At 38.2% G+C, this 11,906-nt stretch overlaps 3 protein-coding genes and 1 long non-coding RNA gene across 4 annotated transcripts; 2 read left to right on the top strand and 2 right to left on the bottom strand.

The window, feature by feature from the left end:
• Positions 1–211: 211 nt before the first annotated feature.
• Galla-2 (MIP18 family protein galla-2) lies at positions 212–1,495 on the top strand. Its single transcript, XM_071794351.1, has 3 exons — positions 212–422; positions 773–852; positions 937–1,495. Exons 1-3 carry the CDS (start codon positions 302–304, stop codon positions 1,204–1,206), a joined length of 471 nt encoding a protein of 156 aa, XP_071650452.1. The 5' UTR covers positions 212–301; the 3' UTR covers positions 1,207–1,495.
• A 649-nt stretch (positions 1,496–2,144) lies between these two features.
• Positions 2,145–5,806, bottom strand: LOC139822538 (uncharacterized). Its single transcript, XR_011734536.1, has 3 exons — positions 5,229–5,806; positions 4,799–4,860; positions 2,145–4,695 (listed from the first exon to the last, which is right to left on the bottom strand). It is a non-coding gene; the product is annotated as an uncharacterized lncRNA (long non-coding RNA).
• Positions 5,807–6,026: 220 nt separating this feature from the next.
• On the top strand, positions 6,027–11,855 carry Calypso (ubiquitin carboxyl-terminal hydrolase calypso). The gene is made up of 8 exons (XM_071794348.1): positions 6,027–6,186; positions 6,324–6,538; positions 6,633–7,405; positions 7,661–7,794; positions 9,652–9,756; positions 9,832–10,148; positions 10,331–10,479; positions 10,623–11,855. The coding sequence occupies exons 1-8, from the start codon at positions 6,129–6,131 to the stop codon at positions 10,699–10,701; spliced, it is 1,830 nt and encodes a 609-aa protein (XP_071650449.1). The 5' UTR covers positions 6,027–6,128; the 3' UTR covers positions 10,702–11,855.
• LOC139822536 (uncharacterized) lies at positions 7,801–9,370 on the bottom strand. The gene is made up of 2 exons (XM_071794352.1): positions 9,187–9,370; positions 7,801–9,086 (listed from the first exon to the last, which is right to left on the bottom strand). Exons 1-2 carry the CDS (start codon positions 9,355–9,357, stop codon positions 7,824–7,826), a joined length of 1,434 nt encoding a protein of 477 aa, XP_071650453.1. The 5' UTR covers positions 9,358–9,370; the 3' UTR covers positions 7,801–7,823.
• Positions 11,856–11,906: the final 51 nt, after the last annotated feature.

Here is an 11,906-nt window from a genome sequence, read left to right as displayed (position 1 = left end):
TATTATGCGTTATGCAGAAGTGTGTGCTCCCCCGCTTATTATTATGTCTTTATAGTGCACACAGTGTACAAATGGTGTAACATGTAGTGCACCATCTGAACTTTATAGACGATTAAAACCCCAGCCAATCAGAGTCCAGAATAAGTTGGCGAGTCTCTCTAGTCGACCCTTTTCATATAAAAGAACTCGGTTCACTTTCTGTTTATTTATTTCTCACGTCTATGCTCTTAATGTTTGTTTGTAATCTATGAATGACAGATGACCGGATTATGAAAATTTGATGTTTATTCAATGATACACGATGAGTGAAAATTTGGAGAACATTAATCCGAAGCTCTACAAAAAATTGGATGATCGAGAGATCACAGTTGAAGAGCAAGACGAAGATGTTGTGGATGAATTTGATGCGCGAGAGATTTTTGGTACATAACCTCTAAGTACATTATTCATGAAATTATTTATATATTTTTTGTTCGCGTATAAGATATTCTATTCATTAATGCTTGCAATTGTCAGATGTTTTATTGACGATTAAAAATTAGGAAACTAACTCTCAAGTGTGAACAATAAAATGTATGATTTATTTAATATTTTGCGTTATAATAAAAGTTAAAAAGAATCATTGCATTTGCATTATTAATGTATTATGCGATATTATCTAATGAAATGTAAAAATATAATATGCTGAATGTACATTGTAAACATAGTTATGTATGTTCTCTGTTATAAATGGAATATAAAAAGGTAATATTGATCATTAACTAATTTACAGATATAATTAGGAATATCAATGATCCAGAGCATCCTTTGACTTTGGAGGAACTAAACGTAGTGGAACAGAGTCTCATTGAGGTAAAATATTTTTCTAATCAATATATCATACTAGATTTGATTACTTTACTGCATTTTGAAGTTGCTTACAACTTTGTATTACAGGTCGATGATAAAAAGAACAGAGTGGATATAAAGTTCACGCCTACAATTCCACATTGCAGCATGGCCACTCTAATCGGATTGTCCATTCGCGTACAATTACTGCGTGCCTTACCTGCTAGGTTCAAGGTTAGCGTGGAAATTTCTCCGGGTACTCATTTCTCAGAGGCAGCAGTGAACAAACAGCTCGCGGACAAGGAAAGAGTGGCTGCAGCTTTAGAAAATTCTATGCTTCTTGGTGTGATCAATCAGTGTTTGGCACCGAAAAATTAATAACTTGTGGGAATTCCAAAATTCTTGATGGTTAAAGCAACAGCCCGTGTAGTTTTGTTATGTTATGTATATATATTATAAAGTAGTTTTCATATCTTAGTTTGAATAATAAACGTAGAGAGTTTGCAGAAACTCTGAGAGTCGATACAGTAAAACTGTTTTTAATAATAGATTTTGATTACAAATTTTAACATATTATTTAATACAGAGATAAATCAATGTACAGAAAATTTATTTGTTGTACATTTAATGCATATTTACTAATAAACTTACTATGTATTAACGCTTATTTTGACAAAACTGGAAATACGATTCTTTACCTCTAAGATACAGATATGTACAAAGTCATTTTAATCGATGCAGCCAAATATCTCGAAAAATATATATAGAAGATACGGAAAAAGGTTCCAAACAAAAGTTGGATGCAGTTGGATGGTCTAAAGAGGGCACGTGATTTCGATGTGAGTCGTGTCATAGATGTCGTTTTCAAGAAATTTTAATGACTAATTTCTTAACCTTTAGAACGCCGGAAAGCCTAAATATAGGTTCTACCGGTTCTACGTATGATCGGAACTTTGTATATGTTATATATAAGATATAAGCACAACAATTTGAGGACTTTCTAAGAGGATTAAAGCTCATCAAATGCCGGCGCTCTAAAGGTTAAATGGATCTTGATTTTTTCTTGAGATAAAAGTTGTAGATCTCGTCGAGACGTTTTCAAAACACTGTAATAAAACTCTCTTTCGATAAGAATTTCCTGAGATATTTAAAATTTTGTTATATTTTTAATATAAAATGTGAAGTATTCACTTTTCGATGATTTTACCTTGAACTTTATGACGAATATATAATTGCAGTTATGCGTTTGTAGCAAAGTGAGAACATATTGCTACATCATGAAATATATGTGTAAAATATATAACAATACGACATCATAATAGATACACATTTTATTTTTCATTTATAATTTAATGCTATACAATAATATAATTACAATAGCTACGTTGCACACATCTGTCTATCTGAGTATATGGTAGTTATTAAACTGAATTATAAGCCACTGTGTAAACATAGTCAAGGATCACTGTCATGCAAATTTTGTTCACGCAATGTAAGATTACTTTTCCATTTTGACTTTTTTTTGTTCATAAAGATTTTCCGTACTCATTAAATTTAAATGCTCACGTGTTACTTTCATGGTGCAAGCAGTGTTGTTGCTGTCTTTTAAAGCATATCGTATAACGCAGGTTGCATTTAATGTTTCAAATGACCTATTATTCTTTCTCTTCGATTTCACGTCTGGTATAAGAAAGAATACACGTTTTGTTATAGCATTTGAGTGAGGAAGAGTTCTCACAACGCTCAGAAGTGATCGTAAACCTGGAAAGTATATTTGTCCTTCTTCTGTGGAAAATAAACCGATTTGTATCCACATATCGTCAAAAGATAAATTTGACCACTCTTCTTTTGTGTCTGACTCGATTCCGTATAGACACTCCCATTCAATTTCAAGTAATTTTTCATCAACTAATTCGCCTAATCTGTTATTAACATGAACAACTTTACGAAACGTGGAATGTCGATCACGATCGAATAATACAGATTTGCTTTCAAAAACAGTAACACACTCTAAAAACTTGTCATTGGTTGGAAGACGTTTACGAATTTGTTTGCTTGCTATAACGTAAAATTGCAAGCAGTTTTTTCGGATAGAAATAATATCCATTTCACAGCAAATTTGTTTTTCTAATTGTTCTTTTAAATATTTTTCACATTCAGAACCAAAATCAATTTCTTCTAAAAGGAGTTGATTATCGCGATCAGAAAATTTCAAATTTTCTATGCTATCGAGTATTTCGGATTTCAGTAAGTCAGGCTTAATGAATTTCCGAAGGAACCAAAGGAGCAATTCCATCGAAGAAGGCTGCAACTCATGAATTAAAGATTCTTGTGCTTGGAATTTAACATTGTATTTGTTAAAAGCATCAAGCGTAAATTTCAAAAAGAAAAAATAAGCTTTTGTCGCAGGATTTTGAAAAATCTCGAGCAAGTTATCTGCAGAATGAATGTTCTCAAATGATTGTCCCATTAGAAAATGACCTAAGGTATCCCACTTTTTCAAAATTCTCTGAATGGATTTGTGACGCGTTAGCCAACATGTATCTGCATATTTCAAAGTCGTCAAAGAAGAATTTTCAAGACACATGTTAAAGTCTCGGAAAATAGCTGATTTTTTAGAACTACTATTAACAAATGCAGAAATACCTTTAATAAAACGCTCGCAATCTTGAGGAATTATTTTGCAAGCTACTTTTGCTGCTAACGCTGAAGAATGACATACACATGGAAGTGTAACAAGACATGGATTTGTTTCACTCAATTTAGTTTGAATGGAAGAACTGTTATCTATTATTATTGAAGAATTATCGCAAGCAAGACCAACGATTAATTGAAGTGAAATATTGTTTTTCAACATCTCGTTTTCGAAAGCTTCAAACATCTTACTTTCCGAGCAATTATTCGCATTCAAGTAAATCATTTGTAGTAATTCACATCTAATGCCTAACGTTATTGGGTCTACATAACGAACCATTAATGGAAACCATTCGTTATTCATTACGTCTGATGTTTCAGCTTTATATATTGAAAATTTATTTTCTCTCAAAACTTGAGATATTCGATCTGTTTCTGCACGACACACGACTTTAGTAATAATTTGCGTTAATTTTTTTCTGCTTAAAGACATTGCTCGTAAAAGACCGGGTTCTTTTCCAATATCTTTCATAATCGAAAGTAAATCGGATGAAAGTGAAAACGGCACATTCTTTTCCACGAAAAAAGTCGCTAATTTTATTTCTGCTATCTTAACACGGTCATTAAAATTAAAATGATCTTCTAGGTTTGACGTACATTCAATCATTTCAGGTTGTCCCGAATTATCTGCATTGATCAATGATGTACTATTTATAAATCTTGAGTTGTCAATACAATAATTTAGATTTAATTGCTCTAAATTTTTTATATGATTTTCTCTTAATGCGTGTTTCTTTATTTCTGAAAGACCACAAGTTAATATACTTTTGCAAGCCTTGCAGAAAAATTTGGAACAATCATTAGGAACTTCTCTTACCCACGTTCTCCATAACGGATAGTCGTCAAACCATTGATACTGAAACCGTTTGTAACTAATTGTTTTAGATTTTTTATGGACAGGTCCTTGATCAGTTATTTTATCAGAAATGTCTCTCTTCCGCCGGCGCGTTTTTTTTTCGATGTTACTCTCATTGTCAGTCATTCCTTTTATCATGTAATATTATCCTTTCCTTATAGCAAATTCGGCCGCTGAGCTAACGCAGGGCCGGTCATCCACGGGGTCGCGTGGGTCCGAAGTGGCCGGTATTGATGTCGTCCGCCAAAACGATCACAGTATTCCTCAGTTCTCTCGTTATGGAAATCAGCTGTATGATGTCCAAACGTGAGGTTGACCTATGAAAAATAGAGAAGACCATAGAAAAACAGAAAAATCAAATATTTCAAAAGAATTTCCCTACAACGCGAAATTTACTTTGCACACACAATTTGCACTTACCCAAGTTTGGATTACATTCTTCTGAGTGGATTCACTATTTTCGTCTTGATCCCGAATCGAACCTGTAGAGGATTGAGCACCATTTTTACAAAGAAGAAGTATAGCAGTAAAGACCCACACACAATCAAAAATATAAGGAACAAGGAACAGATATTAGCGATTAGGAATAAGAAATCATGACTAAAGCTGGTGTAGTATTGATACACGGCTTTCGATAGATTAAAAATCTATTGCCTGTGTTATTCCCCGTTTCTGTTACCTGTGTTCTTCATTATGCATCCAGTTTTATTCCCGTTTGTTCCTTGTTCCTTTTATATTTTTGATTGTGCGGGGTGGTGCGGGCGTTATATTTCTGCTGAAGAGCAGACTTATAAATTCAACTTTAAAAAGACGTGTAAACGCAACGATAATTAAAGTAATTTAAGAGTACCTTAATGCAAGTATTACTTGAATATTAACAATTCCCTTCCGCAAATATTCGCCCGTTCTATCTTAAACAAACGATTACGTGGGCAATCTTCAATTTGCGGGGAATTACTACGTCCTTCGTCCTTGCTGCCGTAAAGTGTACGGATGACGAGGGATGATGTTATGGTCAATGGTGCGATCCGGTGCCGGTGGGTGCCGGGTGCGATCGGCAACGATGGGCAACATGCTATGTAGCTATGTGACCATGAGGTAAAGCCGGTTCTACAATACGTCGCAAACGATGGCAACTGCTATATAGTTGAAAAGTGTTATTTCTGATTGCCGATTGCCAGTCACTGTCGTCAAAAAAGTAAAAATTTCGCTATCTCTCTTTTGACAACCGCAATTGACAAAGCGCAATGTAGAAGTAACGACACTTTTCAACTAGCAGTTGCCGTCGTTTGCGACGTATTGTAGAACCGGGTTTAGAGTCAGGAGAGGTATCTTCTATTACAGTGCAAGCACAGTATAAGCACAAAGAAGGATGAGATGAAAGTGATCATGCCCCCGACCCCGCGTTTTGGCTGTTACCAAATCCTGTAGATAATGTGCACGATTTTGTGGTTCTCTTCCATGCTATATGTTCATGATTTTGTCGTAATGACGATTTCGTGGTTCTCTTCCGTGTTATGTTCACGATTTTTTAGTTTTTTTTCCAAAGAAAATCAAAAAATTGTGGACATAGCACGGAAGAGAACCACAAAATCGTGCACATTACCTACAGGATTCGGCGTGGATGTGGTGTGGATGCGACATATGTTTTTGTGCAAGAAGGTGCAACATGGCGCCTCTGGCTGCCAGAGTGCGATGAGTCCGTGGAAGCGATTTCTGCCGTGTTTCGCGTTTGACAGCTAACGGAAAGATGCCCGTTGACATTAATCGATTAACGGAAGGTTGGCTAGAGTTAGAAAGCGACCCGGGTACGTTTTTAACTTTGAAATGTGTCTGTCAACCGACAGTCAATAAAGATTTAATGTCTATCCCGTAGCTTAAAAATTATTTTTGCGCTGTAAAATTGTAGCAGACAAAGCTATAACTCTTTTACACACTCACGCAGGCCTGTTCACGCTGCTCTTGGAAGACTTCGGCGTGAAGGGCGTCCAAGTGGAGGAGATCTACGATCTGCAGAAATCTTTAGAAGGCCCAGTCTATGGCTTCATCTTTCTGTTTCGATGGATCGAAGAACGGCGGTCTAGGCGAAAGGTCGTGGAGCAAGATGAGAGCTTTGTCAAGGACGAGGAGATTGTGAACAACATCTTCTTCGCACAGCAGGTCTAACATATAGCTCTTACCGTAGCAGATTTAATATTACATGTATAAAGCATATATTATTTTTGTAACACAATATTATATATAACTATCGCAGGTTGTCCCCAACAGTTGCGCCACTCATGCATTGCTCTCAGTTCTGTTGAATTGCCCGAATATCCATCTAGGCACGACCTTATCCCGGCTGAAGATGCATACCTCCGGCATGTGTCCCGAGAATAAGGGTTGGGCGATCGGCAACACGCCGGAGTTAGCCTGTGCGCACAATTCGCACGCTATGCCCCAGGCGAAGAGACGGCAAGACAAGAACACCGGTGTCTCCACGGGCAGATTCACCGGCGAGGCTTTCCACTTTGTGAGCTATGTACCAATAAATGGCAGGCTTTTCGAGCTGGACGGCTTAAAACCCTATCCAATGGATCACGGACCGTGGAAGGAGCACGAAGAGTGGACGGAGCAATTCAGACGTGTCATAACCGATCGTTTAGGCATGGCGACTGGCGAACAGTTGCAAGACATTAGATTCAATCTCATGGCTGTTGTGCCTGACAGACGTCTTGCTATCTCGTATAAATTAACGATGCTGAAGACCAACAGACAGATAGTCTTGGAGGCTTTGCAGCAATTGATGAAATTGAGCCATCAAGACGGCAGTAACACTGAGAAGAATTCGCATAAAGAGATCAATCCCGATAAAGAGAAACAGTATGAGAAAAGAAACAAGACGGAGGATGAAAATGGATTGCCTACTAAGACGGAGATCGAAGAATCGCCTATAATTCCCACTATCAACGTGGAAAGAAATAATGATTCGACGGTGGTTATGGATGAATCGGTTTCTGGCATTTCATCTGGAAAAACCGAATCCACGTAAATAACAATTGACTTTATTCGTATGACACAATGTTATCTGTAGCTTCACCATAACACTTTAATTGATGAAGTTGAGTTAAATCTCGTAGAATACAGTAGTAGAGAGTATAACAGTTTACAAGCATAATCTTAGTTAATTTTTTTTTCAGTTAGAGAGTTATATGTTCTCTTGTATTACATCTATTTCGTTTATTGATAACTATAAAATTTCATCAGTGTTACAGTTTTGATACAAGCGATTTATGATTTCAGCGGAATGGAGAAAGTGGTGATGTGCGCTCTGGATTACGCCACGCCGTTACGAATTCAGACCTCGCCAGCTCACAGCTCTTCGAGTACAGACACATCGTCAGAAATTGGATCGGCTTTTAACTCACCCACTCAAGGTAAAAGAAGAAAGAAAGATGGTCGTATTTCATGGCAGTGCGTCGCATAATCGTCTAGTAGTGCACACTTTCTTGTTTTGGCAAAATATTAAGGTGTTCGGACAGGTCATTCGGATGGATTTGATATCTTCGGAATCCGGCGTGCTGTAACAGATGTAGTAATGAGAGTCAGAAGCGGGATCCTTTATCTTACCGAGCTCTTGGCACAATCTCTCCTCGGACGTTTCTTCGCCGTGTATGACCGTACTTTTGTTTTCGGCACGCTCGATGAATATTTCATTCACCGGAAACCTGTTGCTCGCGCACGTTTTCGTGCTTTCGACGTCGCAGATTCGCGAGTATACGTTAAAAGCCGTGTGCGGCGGACAGGAGTACTCCACTACAGTGGCCGTTTTTGGCTCGCACGTGTAATACCGGTTACAGTCAGTCTTGTTCGGCAGACGAACGTTCCTCGTGCACGCCACGACGCTAACGGTGCGCGGTGTTAATCGATGCGCCACGGCTTTGTATCGGTCGATCGTGAGATACTGTTTGTACCCGAGATTATCGCTAATCCTTATTATGCTGTTGTCAGAGTCCAGACTGTCGATTAGCAGTTCCAAAGCGTTCTCTGTCGAAACGGTGCTGGCCGTTGTTGTGACGCTGTTCACCTGAGAACCGTTGCTTCCCATCATTTCGGTTGGTTCACCGTTATGTAACTCGTTTCTTTCTGCGTTACTTTGTACAAGATAGTTCAACGTTATGTTCTGCCTACAATTGTGAGACGCTAATATGACGATGGTTTGCGTTGGGTTTACGTTTTTAACGGGTATCGACAGAGAACTCGATATCACAGCTGATAGCTTCTTGTTGATGTGCAACCTATTTATCATTTTGTTCAGCCACTTGTAGTGATTATCTACGACGTCCTTATATTGTTGCGTTAAGGACAACGGTAATTGCTCTTGGCTATTCGTGTACTCGTACATATAATTCTCCTCTTTGTGATACGTTGCGTTTCTCACACTTTTGTCGCCATGCGTCGTTTCATCCGATTCTTCAAATTCGATTAAGGGATACGCGGTCACCGCCTCGGTCGTCGAGTCAGAGAAGTTGTCGATCACGTAGGACGAGTCAATGGTCTCGGAGAATCCCAAAGGATCCTGTGTATACCCCAGATAGCTGGTGTCCGTCGAATCGATCAGTTCGGGCGTTCCGTACTTCTTCGTTGCAGGAGCGCGCTCGGTCGAGAGCGTATCGCATGTCCAAATATCACCCAGAACCACACACATCCGTAAATACGGTTGGAACACCTAAAATCGTATTTCAGAAGTTTGTTAAAGCGACGCTATTAGAATTACCAGGGTCGAGGGTCGGGAGTGCTTCTGTTTGTCTCATTTGTTAACATCTCACCAAGCCCTCGGTACATTTCGACGGGATCCACACGTAACCACCGCCAGGTAGATTCACGCAATTATAGAAAATCGTGCAGCTCGTTAAATGCGGTTTCTTTGATTCCGGACATCTCGAGGAGCTCACCAGGCAGATCAGGCTGCACGTGAGGAGGACCGATACGAAACGCATCCTGTGCCGCAACTACTACAGACTGCAGTTCGTGGGTCTGCTTCGAGATACTATGTACTTTTCACACATGCATACATACTCCTACATCTTTGCGAGACGTTTCATTTCACACCTTCTACGTACAGTTACTCGACCCGTTTGTTACGTACTGCCCATCTGCCGGTTACTAATCGCGCAGAATTTTAGAAATGCTTTATACAGAGTAAAAACAGATATTTTAAGAGCATTAGCGCTAACTTCAAGAACCTTGGGCCGCACAAGAAAGGGAGATTTAGAATGTCTTGATATCTCCAGCTTGGGGATGGAACTCCGGGCAGAGCAGTCCTACATCGACGAAGGATTTCAAGAAATTCGTGGTGATCAGAGTTGCAGGCGACGAAAAGAACGAGGCGGGTCTGAGTAGGTATTAGATTTACATAGTTCGGCAAAACAAATTCATCAGTTACCTAATATCAAAACGTCGCGTTTTTGCAGGCCGTTCTCTGGGAAATATCAATATAAACGGGAAGAGGTTGGTTTCCGACAGCGGCCATTTGCACAAGAAGGTCTGCTTATCGGGCGAAGTCAGAATTCCTCACGCGAGGGTGAAAACTAGCAACGGCGACACAGTCACGGAGGAGAAGAAGGTCGAGAAAATCGATCCCAAGCTGTGCTCCAAGTATCCGGAATTGTTCGAGCCGCATACATTCGCGCCTAAGGACCTTCTGGCGTTGCTGAAAAATTTGGAGCACGAGATCAGCGTGTGCGAGACCAGCCTGAAGGATGAGAACGACAAGAGAAACAAGTATAAGGTCGGTTTTACGCGTATCATGAAGCGCTTACTATTTTTAATTGACAAAAGTTGCAGCTGACAGTCACGATATTTCATCCATTCCTCGCGATTATAGGTCACAATTTATGTCGGTAATTAACTGGTAATATTATCGAGCAGTTTTAATCTCAAGGAGTTATAGGAATCGTCCGAATTTTTCAGATCGACGATTGCCGGAGAACGCATAATTATGACGAATTCATTTGCACTTTCCTCTCGATGCTCGCTCAGCAGGGAAAACTGGCGGAGTTGGTCCAGCAACATCTAACATTAAAGAAGCATTCTTCCGTTTCAGTGAATAGGGTTCACAGGTGCGTTTTCGCTTTAATTGATCGATATTCGATTACTTGGAATTCTCACGAAGTTGATTGATGTAGTAACCGTTGAGTTGATCTGTTAAGTTAATTTGTTAAGTTAACTGCTTTTCTGAACTTGAACTTTGATATATTTTCAGGTCATCGAAAAAGTCCGACACCCGTCAAAACTCCTCGCGCAGACGCCGTGGTAGAACAAAATGTAAAAAACGAAAGTAATCTCTAACTAACGTAAATTTAAGGCTTAGGGCATCGTTCTGTCTGTTTGGAACTATTTGAATTGTTTATAATGGATACGCATGCTGTGAAAACTACTTGATAATTTTACAAAAATCACATAAAGAAAAAGAAACATACATTAGAGGATAAATCTAGAGTCCGAAACAAGTGTCATACAAACGTAGGCTGTTTATTCTCCAAATCATAATAAATTAAAATAGTCGAAATGTTCACCTGGCTATTCACGTGACATTTTTGTCTTCTTTTTCAGTTTCAAATTTACTCTATAGTATTGACGTTAAGAATCGTTCTATATGGTTTGTAAATATTATCCTTTCAAAATCATTGACTTATTAACCCTTAAATGCCACCCAGAGTCCAGCGGACCCCAGACCCTTTACAATGATATATTTTCAAATGTTCCCCCCAAAAATGGAGCTCATGTTCCCATTGATGATAGTTGAGTGATTGACCTACCCGGTTGTACACTTAGCAGTACTCAGTTTACTTAATTTTTTATACTATGTTGAAATTGAAATTTTAACAATATAAGCATTTTATTCTCTTTTCTAAGCCTTAAACAACATTGAAAATAATTTTCATAATTAAATATAAAAAAATCAATGAGTAAGGAAACATTTTTCATGCTGGGGTCTTTTAGACCCCATGTGTCATTTACGAGATTCTTGAGAGGTGTGGCATTTAAGGGTTAAGAAAAATTGTGTACTTGGAAATATACAGCAATATTACTAGGCTACCAAGATCCAACTCGGACTGTAAATAGCATTGACTTATTATATATATATATATATATATATATATATATATATATATATATATATATATTATAGCTCGATATTTCTGGTTTTTTAGCGTAATGCAAGTACTTTTTAGACTAGAAATCGTAGGACTGATTTCGGCTCGGATGCTATCATTGAGTAGACATTACGTCTTACACTGTACAGACTACTTTACAATGTATACATATATATTTTTTATATTTTTTGTATAATTACACGCGTGATATTTAATTGTCCAAAGTAGATATTTATGCTTATTGTAGTCCCGCTTATTTTTCAAAGGTACTCTGTTCAAAGGGTCTCTCTTTTCTGAATTATATTTCATATGAAATATATAACTTATTGAAAGCGTAATGCGATGTTTCTTCTTCCTTGCCGAATTGTTGAAAAAGAGGAGCAGGAAAG

Source organism: Temnothorax longispinosus, chromosome 11, assembly GCF_030848805.1.
Source record: "Temnothorax longispinosus isolate EJ_2023e chromosome 11, Tlon_JGU_v1, whole genome shotgun sequence".
NCBI lineage: Eukaryota > Metazoa > Arthropoda > Insecta > Hymenoptera > Formicidae > Temnothorax > Temnothorax longispinosus.
Note: the sequence above shows the minus strand (reverse complement) of the source record. Positions and strands in the feature narration are given on the sequence as shown.